General features: G+C 43.2%; 1 protein-coding gene across 8 annotated transcripts in view; it reads left to right on the top strand.

Moving 5' to 3' along the window:
• Positions 1-3,830: 3,830 nt before the first annotated feature.
• The window catches only part of TTC12 (tetratricopeptide repeat domain 12), a 61,762-nt gene continuing 51,058 nt past the window's right edge, over positions 3,831-14,534 (top strand). For 6 of the 8 annotated variants that reach the window (XM_030829066.1, XM_030829069.1, XM_030829063.1 and 3 more), the window contains exons 1-7: positions 3,831-3,883; positions 4,501-4,609; positions 5,373-5,473; positions 5,663-5,735; positions 12,995-13,158; positions 13,711-13,732; positions 14,323-14,400. In XM_030829066.1, coding sequence (XP_030684926.1) covers positions 5,678-5,735; positions 12,995-13,158; positions 13,711-13,732; positions 14,323-14,400 — 322 coding nt within the window. In that variant the 5' untranslated portion in view covers positions 3,831-3,883; positions 4,501-4,609; positions 5,373-5,473; positions 5,663-5,677. Of the gene's footprint in view, positions 3,884-4,500; positions 4,610-5,372; positions 5,478-5,662; positions 5,736-12,994; positions 13,159-13,710; positions 13,733-14,322; positions 14,401-14,534 lie in introns of all 8 variants that reach the window. The other 2 variants (XM_030829065.1, XM_030829064.1) reach the window with 2 other exon arrangements.

The following is a 14,534-nucleotide window of genomic DNA, read 5'->3' as shown; positions in this document are numbered from 1 at the left end:
CTGGTTCCTCCTTCATACCAGGCTCCTTCCTGACTGCCCGTGCCATTCGCTCTTTTTCCACCTCCCTCTTTAACTGTCCAATGCCCACTCACCGCCCCCCAAGTCTCTTCTTAAACACCACATCATCAGGGAAGACTTCCAGTGTTTGAGACTAGACTTTCATGGCATCCTGTGCTACCTGTGCTTTTCACCTTTTACTTCTTATAGCACTTATCACGATGAGAATTTACATGATGATTTTGTTTATTGACCCTTATTCCCCTTGGATGATAAGCTCCTTGAGTCTGGTGACTAGGTACCACTGGGGCTCTGCTGCATCCCAGCATTTAATGAAGTGTCTGCACTTTGCTACTCAGTGTGGCCACAGCCCATATAGGGGTGTCACTGCAGACCTCAGCCCCTATGCCTGTTTAAACAAGATCCCCAGGCAATTTCTACAAGGTTCGGAGGACGTGGTCTAACATATACTAATCATAGTAGTAGTAATAGTTAATAATACTTACTAGGTATTGATAATGCTCCAGGCATTGTTCTAAGCATATTGCCTGTATGAACTCATGTACCTCTCACAGCAACCCTATGTGATAGAGAATCATGTAACAACCCTATTTTACAGATGAGGAAACTAAGGCCCACAGGGATTAAGTAACTTGCTTAAGGTCACACATCTAGCAGTAGCAGTAGCAGATGCATAGAACCAACAGACTGTATGCCCACCGTGTATAACAGACCAGTTACATTGAGACAACAGGATGTGCAGCACAGAAAGAATCAGATCACAGGGCACCAAGTGAGGGGGAGGAGAGCTGGAGTGAGGAGGAGCCCCTCAAATCTATCTCCCAGTGGAGTGCTGGGCTGGGGTTTTTAAGGAGATCATGGAGGCGAGGGGCTAGAAAACTGGGGTTGTCCATTGGTGGGATAAGGGGGATGAAAGTATCAGGATTTGGGAACTGCATTCTTTGGTGGGTCAACTTCTGGTCAGCTACAGTAGGAGACCTGGGGGGGCCAGCAGGACAGGGTCATAGTGGGGCCCTCAGACCAGCTGGTGTCAATGGGTCCTTCAGAACAGCTGACATTAGTAATTTCACTGGTATGCAGGACCTGAAAGAATACTCCAAGTGGAAAACGTAATGTTTTATGTTCAAGTTGTTATCTATAGAGCAGTTAAGGGGAACTATAATCTTGTAACTGGGTCTACGTGATTCTGAGATAACAGACACCAAACAATTATGAAGAAGCAGGCCAGAGAACAAGCTGACCTCATGGTTCATGCTGAATGTGCTGCAAGCTGGGCTTATTTTATTTCTCCCCTTCCCTGCTTCCCTGATTAATTTTATAAAGTTTGTAAGGAAGTTTTCAGTAGTGTTAGTAATAAAAGAGGAGGAATATGATCCCCAGTACCTAGCACAATAGAAGGTGCATAGTAGGTGCTTAAAGACATTTTAATGAATGCTAATAGGTGGAGCTGTGAGATTTGAACCCAGCAAAATGGCTCCAGAGCCCCAGCTCTTAACCACCTAGCATGTGATGATATTTGTCAAGTGCACCCCAGGGGCCTTCTGCTGCATCTAGCACACTATAGACCACTCACATTAGCTGAACGAATGTGTGAGTGAATGGTTATGTGGTACAGTCAGTTGTGGGCAGATACCTCTGGAACCTAGGAAAGGAGTTTAGTGAAAAGAGTAGTAGGATAGGAAGTAAGTGATTTGGAACCAGCGGCCTCAAAGTGATAAGAAACACCCTGAGGTTGGGGACCATAGGCATATAGCCTTCGTGCGTTCAAGGCCTGACAGGCCTAAGAGGAAAATGGGGTGATACTAATGGTGATAACCAAAACATCACTGGTTCTTGTCTCCATCAATTCCCACAGGCTGGAAGGTCACTGTGAAGTACCCCATATCTTTCTGAGGATCCCTATGGTGTGCCTGGCCTGTGCTCATCAACGTCCTTGCTCCTGCCAGGCACCTACACTGTCTGCTACTTCTCCTGAGGCAGCTCATTCCCTTGGGACAGTCACTGTGACCATGTCCTGCTGGGACCCGCAGGTCTCCTGCTGCAGTTGATGAGCCAAAAGACTCACTCTGCTGATGCTGTACCCATTCAGCTGCCAAGAGGAACAGAACATCCCTGGGCCCTTTGTGTTATACTGCATTAGAGGGGTACCCAAGCAGGACGGTATGTGTACCAATGCATCACAGAGACTTCAGTCAAACAGCTCTTCTGTTCTCTACAGGACACAGGCATGCATCCTGTGGGGCCTAGCCCACAAGAGAATCAACAGGCTGTACTTGGAATCAACACTAGAGCTAGCTGGCCATGCCTGGATCCCTCTCCCCTCTGGCGAATTCCATCTCTAGGGGCTCCTTTTTCCCTACCAAACAGGTTTCCATAAAGCCCTCATTTGCCAAGAAGTTCCAGGTGTTTCTGACCATGAACTTAAGCTCAAGTTTCCCCTAAACCTGCTTTTTTTCCATTGGTAACCCTGCACATAATACTCTGAGATTTTGTTTAGAAAAACAGACTGAAATTTCTTTAGGGTTGTGTGCATGTATTTGAGACATGAATGAATGTGCCCATTAGCTCATTCTGCTCTAAACCCTATGATTCCCCAGATGTCACCTGCCACATGTTCCTACTGACTAGGTACCAGGCACTGAAACCACCACTGCAAAATTATAACTGAGATGGTGAAAGGGATCTGACCTAACCGACTCCATCTTGCTTCTCATCTCCAAGCTGTCTTTGTTCATTCCTAGGCACAGGCCAAACTAACTTTCGGAGAAACTTAGTTTATAGTTTAGCTTTGATACAGAGACAATACCAGCCCTTTCCCAAACAAACCCCTTCTTGCCTGGGGACTAGACTGCCTTTTCAGGACTAACAAATTAGCCACAAAATTAGAAATTATGATTTAGGAGTCATGCAGCTAGAGGCTGCAAGATTCTAAACCTCAAATTGCTCCTGGGGATAACATCAACTATTGTAAAACCTAAGATCAGTGCTTAAGATATTTCGCAGACACTGCACTCGATGGATCAGCTGACACCACCGAGATGGATAAACTGGCTCATCTGGTCTTATGGCCCCCACCTGGCAACTGACTCAGCACAAGAGGACAGCTTTGACCCCCTGTGATTTCATCTCCTATCCTACCAATCAGCACTCCCGACTCACTGACCCCTACCCACCAAATTATCCTTAACTCTGATCCCTGAAAGCTAGGGAGACTGATTTGAGTAATAATAAAACTCCGGTCTCCCTCGCAGCCAGCTCTGTGTGAATTACTCTTTCTCTATTGCAATTCCCGTGTCTTGATAAATCGACTCTGTCTAGGCAGTGAGCAAGGTGAACCTATTGGGTGGTTACAGCACTTTAACCATAAACCTTATGAGAAAGTGCTATTTCTCCATTTCATAGGTGAGAAAACTGAGGATTAAAAAGGTTACTCAAATAAGTTTCCTAAGGATAAATGTATGAGTCTTCTAACTCACACATTTATCAATAAACAAAACCGGATTCACAAGTACACTGGAGACTTTACATTTTGGGCAAGGATATTAAGCTAATGGGAGTGAGACACCTCTTCTTCAGTAGAAAAAAGGCGAGCAGCAGGCGCTGCTTTAGAGACCAGCACTTTGCTTCCTCGGTCTCCCCGCGCCAGGCATCAGGCAGCCCAACCTCCACTTTGGCCTTGAACTTGGCGCGCTCCGGAGCTAGAGCTCTGGGGCGGCGAATCTGATCGCGGGTCCATGCCCGCCCCCGGTCCCGCCCCCTGGCCTTTGACCCCGTCCTTGGTCCCGCCCCGGGCCCCTGGCTCCTGGCCCCGCCCCAGCCCAGGCCGGACAGCGCGCCATTTCCTGTCCGAAGCTGGGCGAGTCAGGTTGGTGCTGCGGGGTACCCCGGAATCTCCCCTGGGAGCTGGTCTTGGACTGGCCTTCCGAGCCGAGCAGAGGACGCTACTTTGGGCCCCAGAGCATGGGAAGGTCTTGGCTGCGGTCTGGGACCTGCATGGAGGGCCCGGGACCTGTGGACGCCTGGGAGCGGTTGCCGGGCAACAGTGCGTGCGGCCTGGCCTCTTTGCGCCCGGCGGGCAGCGCGCGTCTGGGGCGGGCTCCGCGCGGGGCTCGGGCACAGGTCCCCGCTGCCGCAGCCCTACCGAGTGAAACACCGAGCGCGGCACCGCTTCGCCATCACCTGGCTCTGGCCCTCTCACCCTAGCTTGGGGAGGCACTGGTCAGGCAGTGAGGACCCTGAGATCCATGCCCTGGGAGACACAGGCTGTTTCCTGTCCATGCAGGTTCCTGGGTGGCTTGACAGGTTTATAACTCTTAGGAAAAAAATGTAATTGAAATTAAAAAGAAGGGTATTGAGAAGCAAGTTATAGCCTCGGGGCCTTATTTTCTGGCTGTTAATTGGTATCAGAGAAACTGTTAACATTCTGATAGGAATTCAGGCTGACTTCTAACCCTGCCTTCTAACCCTCATACCGTTGGGCAGCTTAATTCACTGGACTGGGGCTCTGTTCCGTGGGAGTTGAAAAGATTTGACCTGGAAGAAACCCTAGCGATCATTCAGTTAAGCCGCAACCCCACCCCGTTTTATATAGGTAAGGGTGCTTCACGGTGAGGACTTGTCGCGTGCCTGGTGCTTTACATCAGTCCCCAAAATAGTCGTCGTAGTTTCTCTCTTACTGTTCCCATAGTATGGGTGAGGACTCTGAGGCTCAGAGAGGTTGTGACTTTAGCCAGAATCACACAGCTTGTAACTGGTGGAGATAAGGACACTGAGACTCGATTAAATCGCTCGCAGTTTGTTGGTGGCAGATTACGTGTTAGAAGGGTGTTACACTACTACGAAACCTGGCTGTAAATCAGAATCACCTGGAAAGTGTTTAAAATCTACATTCCTGGCTGGGCATTGTCACAGGTTTACTGAATTGAAATCTCGGGCTAGGGCTGAGATTTTTATATTTAAAATCTGTACATTTAACAATCTTCTCGATGATTTTTATGATCTGTGGATGAACCACTGAGTACTGCTGGGTACACCACGGGGCCTTCTCGCACAAAAACAACTGTAAAATAATGTCTAAGGTACCTAGAGCAGAAGAGACGCTGGTGAGCATGGTAACATCTTGTTCTAATCCCTTCAGCCAATTTGTACCCTTTCTTCACTCTTCAGAAACAAGCCAAAGGCATATTTTAAACAAGTGTGGACATTTAGATGCAAATTGCCCCAAATTTGTTACCTGTCACACATCCACATTTAAGCTTCTGACTAGACCATCCTGTCATGATCAAAGTCAGGTGTTAGTGTATTTCTTTATCCTTGGCAACCTGTCATCTGCTCTCTTCTCATCTCCATGCCAGGTCCCTAAATCGCCGGGGTTGATGTTGGCTTTGGAAGAACTTTGCAGAGCGTTTTCTGCACTGGAAGGAGGGCTGGAAGCTTTCTGGAAGCATTGCCGCACGTAAGTGAGTGCCTCTTGGCCTTAAACAGCAGTTGGAATGAAAGGGATCACCCTACTGTTATTCATTGACATAAACAAAACTGTCATAAAAATAATCACTTGGCTCTTAGTTTTAGAAGGCTAATAAGCCTGACTGTTCTGTTTAGTGCTTTATTATTATTAATTTCATCATTATGCTGCATCCCTTAGGGATTCCGGTTCACAATGGATGCTGATCAAGAGAAAGATTTGCAGAAATTTCTTAAAAATGTGGATGAAATCTGTAAGTACTAGTAAATCATAAATTAATTTCTGCTTTAGAGAAATGGAGTAAAGAGAAATGATTACTCTTAAGTTCCTGGGTGGCTTGACAGGTTTATAACTCTTAGGAAAAAAATGTAATTGAAATTAAAAAGAAGGGTATTGAGAAGCAAGTTATAGCCTCGGGGCCTTATTTTCTGGCTGTTAATTGGTATCAGAGAAACTGTTAACATTCTGATAGGAATTCAGGCTGTTTTCTTCCATATGTTGTATCCTTCTATGTGGAATCCGGTCAAAACGAGCTGCTGTTTCCCCATTGACAATGAACCCAGCTGTTCCCTTCAAGGGTCAAGAGCCTTATTGATCAGTGTGAGATTCCTCCCATTTTAGAGTAGAGCCGTTTCTGTTTTAGAGCTGCAGAGGCAAAATCAAATGGCTTTCCTTTTAGGATCCATCAAATTACATGGATGGCTTATGATCATCATTCCCTTCTCCCTCTCTAGATAAGAAAGTCCTTTCCCAAGTTCAGGCAGGTTGGATCTCAAAGAATATGTACTCTGATCCCACAGATCACATTTAGGAATTTCCAAACCTGTCAGTCCCTGTTCAGGGAGCTTGCTTGAGTATAGAAACAAACAAATCAACAAGTAAACAGACCTTACACAGTAAATACAGGCAATATGCTGAAATTACTGCTTCTAGCAGATTGTATGGGTTCAAGGAATAAAGTGGTTTTAAAGCTAGTTTGGGTGACATCATAAATGATACATGAATAATGCTCATCCCTGAATGCTGTTCCATGGAGCTCTGGCCTTGGCCCACTGCCACCTTTCTCTTCAGCTGGTCTAAACATGTAGCTTTACCTGCCACCTGTTTGCTCATGACCCCCACATCTACATGGACACTTAGCCTTCTTTTCTGAGCCTCTGCCTCTATGGTACTGTCATACCTACTGTATCCCACAAATAACTCAAACTTAAATGTGTCCAAAATTAAGGCATCATCTCTTTCCCTCCCCTTTGCCCTCCCCCTCCCAAATAAAACCTGCTTCTCCTACCCTCCCCTTCATCCTGGTCTCAGTTGGTGACACCACCATCCAGAAATTTGCAAGTCATCTGGGACTCCTCCCAACTCATAACCCTGCATCCAATTAGCCATCTAGTTGGTTGGAGAGCCATCCTCTCCAACCCTCCCTTTGTTCTGGTTCCTCTCACCCAGACTATTTCAACAACCCCCTGATTGCTTTTCCTGTCTCCAGGCTTATACTTCCCACAGAGTAATGTATCTAAAATGCAAATCTGACCCAGACACTTCTCTGCTTGGATTCCTTTTGCAGTCATAATAAATCCCAAGCTCTCATCAGGACTTAAGTCCTCCCATGACCTTGTCCTTACCTCTCTCATATCTCCCTACCTCACGCTTGAGCAGCAGTAAACTGCTGATACTTTCCCACACATACTCTGTGTTTCACACTCTGCACTGGGTCTTTGCCATTCCCACTGCCTCTTCATCTTTTTTTAACCTGGCTAACTTTTATGCATACTCAAAGTTCATTCAGGTATCATTTATACAAGCGCTGTCCAATAGAGCTTTCTGTGATGATGAAAATGTTCCATAATCCTCTCTGTCCACTATGGTAGCCACTAGCCACATGATTATTGCGCATTTGAAATGTGGCTTATAACTCCACCCTGTGGTCTAGTGCTTAGGGTTCTGTGTGTTTGTGGCTGCAGCCCAGGTTTGAAATGTGGGTTGTTTCAATTAATTTGAATTTATGTAGCCGCATGTATATAGATTCTGTACATTTACTTCTTGGGCTCTTGCTATGTGTTGAGCGTTGGTAAGAGCTAGAGAATACAGTCAAAGAATTACTCTTTTCATGGTATCAATAGTCCAGTGGAGAAAACAGATATTAAACAGTAATTTCAAGTGTGCAATGTGAGCCACAGAATTATGAAGTGTAGGCATCTAACCCAGCTTTGGGAGGTTGTATTAGTTGGCTAGGGCTGCTGTAACAAAATAGGCTGGCTGGCTTAAATGACAAAACTTTATTTTCTTAGAGTTCTGGAGTTTAGAAATCTAAGACCAGGGTGTGAGCAGGTTTGGTTTCTTCTGAGGCCTCTCTCCTTGGCTTGCAGATGGGCACCTTCCCGCTGTGCCCTCACATGGTCATCTGTCTGTGCGTGCATATATTTGGTGTTTCTTTTCTTACAAGGACACTAGTCATATTGGATTAGGGCAATAATTAGTTCTTTAAAGGCCCTATCTACAAATACAGTCATACCAGGAGTTACAGCTTCAACATGTGAATTTTGGGGGCGATGCAATTTAGTCCATAACAGAAATTAAATCAAGTTTTCCTTAAGAAGTGAGATTTAGGCAAAATGTGAAGAGTGAGTAGGAGTTGGTCACTGGGGAGATGACAGGGGAGTATTCTGGGTGGCAAGTAAGGAGGCAGGAAAGCTAAGAGTGAAGAAAGAGTGTGGTGCTTTTGAGGAACTAAAAGAATAAAAAGCCCCATATGGCTGGAAAGAAGAGATCAAGGTGAGAAGAGTCCCATCTGAATATGGAGGGGCCAGATTAGGAAAGACCTTGGAAACCATGGTAAGGAATTTGTGTTTACCCTGAGAGCAGTAAATCAATTCCATCTAATTTATGTAGTGACTCTTCCCTCAAGGAGGTGGAGCATCTCTACACCTTAAATGTAAGTTACATTTAGTGACTTGCTTCCAAAGAGTACAGTATGGAAAGGGAGGGAAGAAAGTAACTTTACAGTGGAAAAGGTTGGCAAACACAATTTCAGACAGATGATCAAGGTTAACCTCCTGATAAATCTCGCTGATGGCATGCATCCTTGATACTTCATAATGTGCCATGGTCTTTTTCCCCAAATCCTGTAACCCTAGTCTAATCATGAGAAAAATACTGGATAAACCCAAATTGCAAGGTATTCTATGAAATACCTGATCAGTACTACTAAAAACTGTCAAGGTCATCAAAATAAGGAAAGAGTGAGAAATTGTCACAGCCTAGAGAAGCCCAAGGAGACATGACTAAATGTCATATAGTGTTCTGGATGGGATCCTGGAATAGAAAAAGGACGTTAGAAGAAAAACAATGAAATTAGAATAAAGTGTGGAGTTGAGTTAATAAAAAAATGTTAATTAAAAGACATGAAAGAAGAGCTCAATAAATGGAGACATATTTAATCCTAGGAAGACTTATTTGGTAAAGATGTCAATTTTTAAAATATTCTATACAGTAAATACAATTTAGATCAAAACCCCCCAAGGTAGTATGTACTAAAAGTCAGCAAGCTGATTCCACAGTTTACATGGAAGAGCAAAGGACCAAGAAGAGGCAAGAAAACTCTGCAGAAAAAAAAAAAAAAGCAGGACAACTCTCCCTACCTGACGTTCAAGATTTATTATAAAGCCATAGTGATCAATGCATGGAGGTTTTGGTGCTGGAAAAGACAATCAGGGGAAAGGAATGAAGAGCCTGGAGCCGATTTGCATACCTAACAGGGATGATGAGACACATTGCTGGCAGGGACTTCTCAACAAATAATGCTCCTGCCCTACATGAAAGTCAACTCTAGGTGAATTACATACCTTAGTAAGAAAAAAAACTTTAAAACTTTTATAAGATACCATAAGAGAGTATATTTATAATCTTTTTTTTTTTTTTTTTGAGACAGAGTCTCGCTCTGTCGCCCAGGCTGGAGTGCAGTGGCACAATCTCAGCTCACTGCAAGCTCCGCCTCCCGGGTTCATGCCATTCTCCTGCCTCAGCCTCTCCCAGTAGCTGGGACTACAGGCACCCGCCACCACGCCTGGCTAATTTTTTGTATTTTTTAGTAGAGACGGGGTTTCACTGTGGTCTCGATCTCCTGACCTCGTGATCTGCCCGCCTCGGCCTCCCAAAGTGCTGGGATTACAAGCGTGAGCCACCGTGCCCAGTCTATATTTATAATCTTACTGACACAAAAGGCCTAAATTGTAAAGGAAAAGATGGTATATTTAACACATTAAAATTAAAAAAAATCTCTTCAACAAAATATTCCATAAAAACAAATGAAAAGACAAAGCATACCCAAGGGGAAGATGTTTGGAAATACATGTAACCAGTCCAGAATATACAACTGATACGGATAGGAGATGGGAATAGTGGATAGAAGAGGGTGGTTCCCTGGCAAAGACCCCACCCTCAAGCCTGGAGATCTGCAGTGCTAAGTGGGAACAGGCTTTCTGTTTTCGTGCCCAAAAAGTTGCCTTTTGGCCTGCCATGCTCCCCTATCCTGTGCCCATATAAACCCTGAACCCCAGGCTCCAGAAGCAGACAAGCAGGTGAGGAGATGAGGACACAAGCAGACAAATGGCAGAACGACACAGCAGAGAAAAGAGGAGGAATGTCTGACCGCTTAGAGGAGTTTGGCTGGGAGCAGCCAGAGGGGAGTTTAGCCACTGGATGGCCAGGCTTCAGGGGAAGACCATCTTTCCCCTCCATGCCCCCTTCCAGCTCCCCATCCATCCCGCTGAAAGCCACCTCCACCACTCAGTAAAACCCCACATTCATCCTTCAATCCTGTGTGTGAACCGATTCTTCCGGGGACACTGGGCAAGAGCTCGGGATACAAAAAGCTGTCACTTCCCTCTGCCCTTGTGAAAAGGCAGAGGTCCGTCAAGCTGGTTAACACTCAAGTTGTCCGCAGATGGCAGGGCTAAAAGGACACACTGTAACTCGCCCAGCTGGGCTCCTGCACTTGTCCGTCTGTGTTCTCCCCCTCCCTTCAGGGGTTTGAGCCATGGTGGTGACTGAACAGGCAAGCCACACCCTTTCGAGGGGGATCAGAGAACTCCCCTGTTTCACAATCAGATCAACCAGGCATGGTGATGTGTGCCTGTAGTCTTTGCTACTCAGAAGGCTGAAGCAGGAGGATCGCTTGAGCCCAGGAGTTCAAATCCAGCCTAGACAACATAGCAAGACCATCTCTTAAAAAAAAAAAAAAGAATTTTTTAAAAAAGAAATTATGTTAACTAATAAGAAAGAGACAATGACCCAATAGAAAATTGGCCAAGGATAGGAGTAGGCTCTTCGTAGAAATCCAAATGGGTGCAAATCAATAAGAAGATGCTCAATTCAATCGAATTCAGCAAAATGCAAATTAAAACATTAATGAGATACCATTCCCATCCATTATATTGACAACAATTAAAAAGTTTAACCTAGCAAGTGATAAGAATGTAGAAGAATGGGAACTCCCTCTTGTTCTCTTTTGTAGGAGTAAAAGTTGGTACAGCCATATCCTAAAGGATATGTAACATGTGCACAAGGAAATATGTACATACAGGTATTCAATTCAGCATTTATTTACTTTAGAAAAAACTAAAATTAAAAACCACCTGGCTATCAATAAGAGAATGGATTAACTATGGTATATATTAATGGTTTAAATGAATCAGCTGGAACCATGTGTATCAAGAACACATCTCTAAAGCATCTTAAGAGAAAAAAGTAGGTTGCAAATAAATGCACATTTTATACAACTATTTTAAAAAATTGTTTAAATATTACATACACAAATATTCTGGTAGATTGCAAGAATGGTTATAGATTCCTTTCTTCCCATCAAGAGTGGAGCCTATTTCTCTACCCCTTGAATCTGGGTTGGCCGCATGCCTTGCTTTGGCCAAAAGGATGTTTGCAAACATGACACAAGCAGAGGCTTGAAAAGTGCATTGGAATTGGGGCTTGCACTCATACCACTCATGAGAAGGTAAGACACACTTAGCCTGGTTGCTCGCATTTCTCAAGCCAACAGCCAGCAGACTTTCTAAAGCAGAGCCACTTAGATGACTGACAGTTGACCATGGATATATGTGTGAGTCCAGCTGAAACCAGAAGAACTGGCCAGCTGAATCCAGCTCAAATTGTTGACATAGAGAATTGTAAACTAAGCCACAAAAATGGTGGTTTGTTTCAAACCACTAAGTTTTGACGTGGTGTGTGATGCAGCAAAATCTAAATGATACAAATACTAAGTATTAAAGCATGCTGGAGAAAAGATACCATTAACTTATAAATGGCATAATAACAAAAATATTATATTACTTTCTGTATGCTTGAAATATTGTACAATTAAAAATTTCAAATTTCCTTGAAAAGTCAGTGGGAAATGAAGAAATTGGAACAGGAAAATGAATTAAGTTTCATTGTGAAGGGGAGGAGACAGAGCATTAGGAGAGATTTAAAGTACATAAATACATTTAGGAGGAAGCTGGTCGAATGGAATAGGTTGAAAATATTGCGCAATAGGATTATTAATTGGTGATGCAGGGTTCCTGATTATGCAAAATATGACAGTGGAATCCTGGGCCCAGGATGAGGGACTAACCTTACAGAAGAATGGGCACCTTTTCCTGGTAGGAAGGAAGGATGGATGTAGGTATAGGCAGTTTTGTAGTTTTAATAGCAGGAAGTTGATGGCCTCTGTTGCCTCTCTGAATTGATAAATAAGGTCATCTTTTTGAGATGGTCAGGTTTAGATTGCAAACTGTTAAAAGTCATTGGGGGAATGATAGGATATCTTGCCCAGCATAACAAGGATTGCTGGGCATCACTGAAGGTCCAGTTGAGTTTGGACCAGTCCCCCAGGCATCTATCTGTCTCCCTCAGTACATAGCATTCCTAATGCAGACTGAGAGAATTGGGTAATTGGAATTATGTAGAGCTGGAATTTTGTCTGTTAGGTGGGATAGCAGGGCAAGGGAGTTGAGTATATGGGCAGGATGGCTGCTGAGTGATTGACGGTGGAATCTAAGCTGGAAAAGCAGTAAAGTGAAGACAGGTGAGGATAGGGTTAAGGGCTGTTGTTTTGCGATTTTGAGCTGCCTGTACTTACATGTTTGTCTCCCACACAAGTTCATAAACTCTTCAAAAAAGGATCTGTTTTTACTCATCATTGTTATCTATAGCATCAGCATAATATCTACCTCATAATGAGCTCTCCATAAATTATTGTTGAATTGAATAATGGCTTAAAACTCTGTTCCTTAAAGCTAATAGCTATACTCACCTGCAACTTTTTCTAGGCAAAAAAAAAAAAAAAAAAAAAGATTGTTAATTTTTTCTCATTGGTTCTGCTTGCTTTATTTTGCTTTCTATTGCTTTATTTTTTTCTTTAAGATCTTTCCCATGCATTTTATGCACCATCCTTTCTAGTAAATAGAGTCTTTTGAATATCTTGTTTGATTAAGTCACATCTGATTTCTTCTCTAGCCAATTTAATTCAGGAGATGAATTCTGATGACCCAGTTGTGCAACAGAAAGCTGTCCTGGAGACAGAAAAGAGACTACTGCTTATGGAGGAAGACCAGGAGGAGGATGAATGCAGGACCACCTTGAACAAGACTATGATCAGTCCTCCACAAACTGCTATGAAGGTTTCTTTTTCTATTGAGAAGTTATATAAGTACATACAGTGAGAAGACCTACACCTAGGCAGTAGTTTAATCTCAAACTGTCCAGCAAGGCTGAAATGGTCTTTTGTTTCTTAGATTCATTAGATTTATTTTTTATAAGAAAGTATGAAATTTGATTTTTTTTTCCTTTGATCTTTCTGGATTATCTTTAAACAACCCTTTGGATCTATTTTAATGAAAATTTCGCCTCTCCACCCCCTGAGCTTGTGTGATATATTTAAGCTGTACTTTTAAGGTAATGTATTCTAACTTATTTCCAACTCATAAGCCACAGCTGAGGTCCCTTGACCTGAGCAGCCTTATTTTGCAGACTCAGTCCCATAGCAATTGTGCCCATAATCAGATCTGCTGATTTAAAGCAAGCCCCATGAATTCTGAGCCCTTCAGTTTTGATGGTTAAAAGAAATGACCTCTTGTTTGTAATTGATTTGCCTTCTTGGTTTATATACATACAAATTAGAGAGTGGTTTTTCAAATTTGTTTCTTTGTTTTTATGATAACCTATGTCTACAGAGTGCAGAAGAAATAAACTCAGGTAAGGACAGCATCTCTCTTCCCAATTTTCATTCTTTATATAGGACCAGTTTTGATTGACTGTAGCTCCCAGACCCTTAAATTATTGCCTTTGGGCTTACAAACAACCTGTGAACAAAAACCTACTGATCATCCGATTCTGTTACTAGTGATCAGCGGGAATGTCCCTGAGAGGTTTTTCTTTATTTTCTCTTGGTCAACCTTTTGTAAACTCAATTCAGTTATTCTGTATCATCCAATTTACCCTGTTCAAGGGATCCAGATAGTTTCTCTGTTGTTCAGCTCAGAAACTCATTATGCTAAACGGAACAAAAAAATCTCTCTTCAAAGAAAAACTCTTTTAAAAGACATAATTCAAATTTGAAGCACAGTCATAGCCATCATGTATAATAATACATCACACAGATTACCATTTAATGTCAAATTAAGAAAATGTCATTTTAGTTGCCTCAGAATGGTGTGTGTGCGTGTGTGTGCCTGTGTGCATATGCATACGTGTGGCTCTAAAGTAACACTTCTGAATTTGAGCTAAAGAACTGATTATAGTATTTGGATTTTTCTTTTTAATATCTGACATTACCCTGCTGTCAGAGGCCTTCTTGGCATCTGTGGAGAAAGATGCAAAGGAACGAGCCAAGAGAAGAAGGGAAAACAAAGTCTTGGCGGATGGTAATTGTCAGTCCTTAATTTTCAGTGGCTGGGATGATTTGTGCTAGAAAGAGCATACGAAAGCCTGTATGCTGACGTTTGAGGACATTTAGATTCCCAGTGGTGAGGTTTGTGATGGGCTTGAGGCAATGGGA

This window comes from Nomascus leucogenys, chromosome 15, assembly GCF_006542625.1.
Source record: "Nomascus leucogenys isolate Asia chromosome 15, Asia_NLE_v1, whole genome shotgun sequence".
Classification (NCBI taxonomy): domain Eukaryota; kingdom Metazoa; phylum Chordata; class Mammalia; order Primates; family Hylobatidae; genus Nomascus; species Nomascus leucogenys.
The sequence above is the reverse complement of the archived record's forward strand: the minus strand, read 5'-3'. Positions and strand labels throughout refer to the sequence as shown.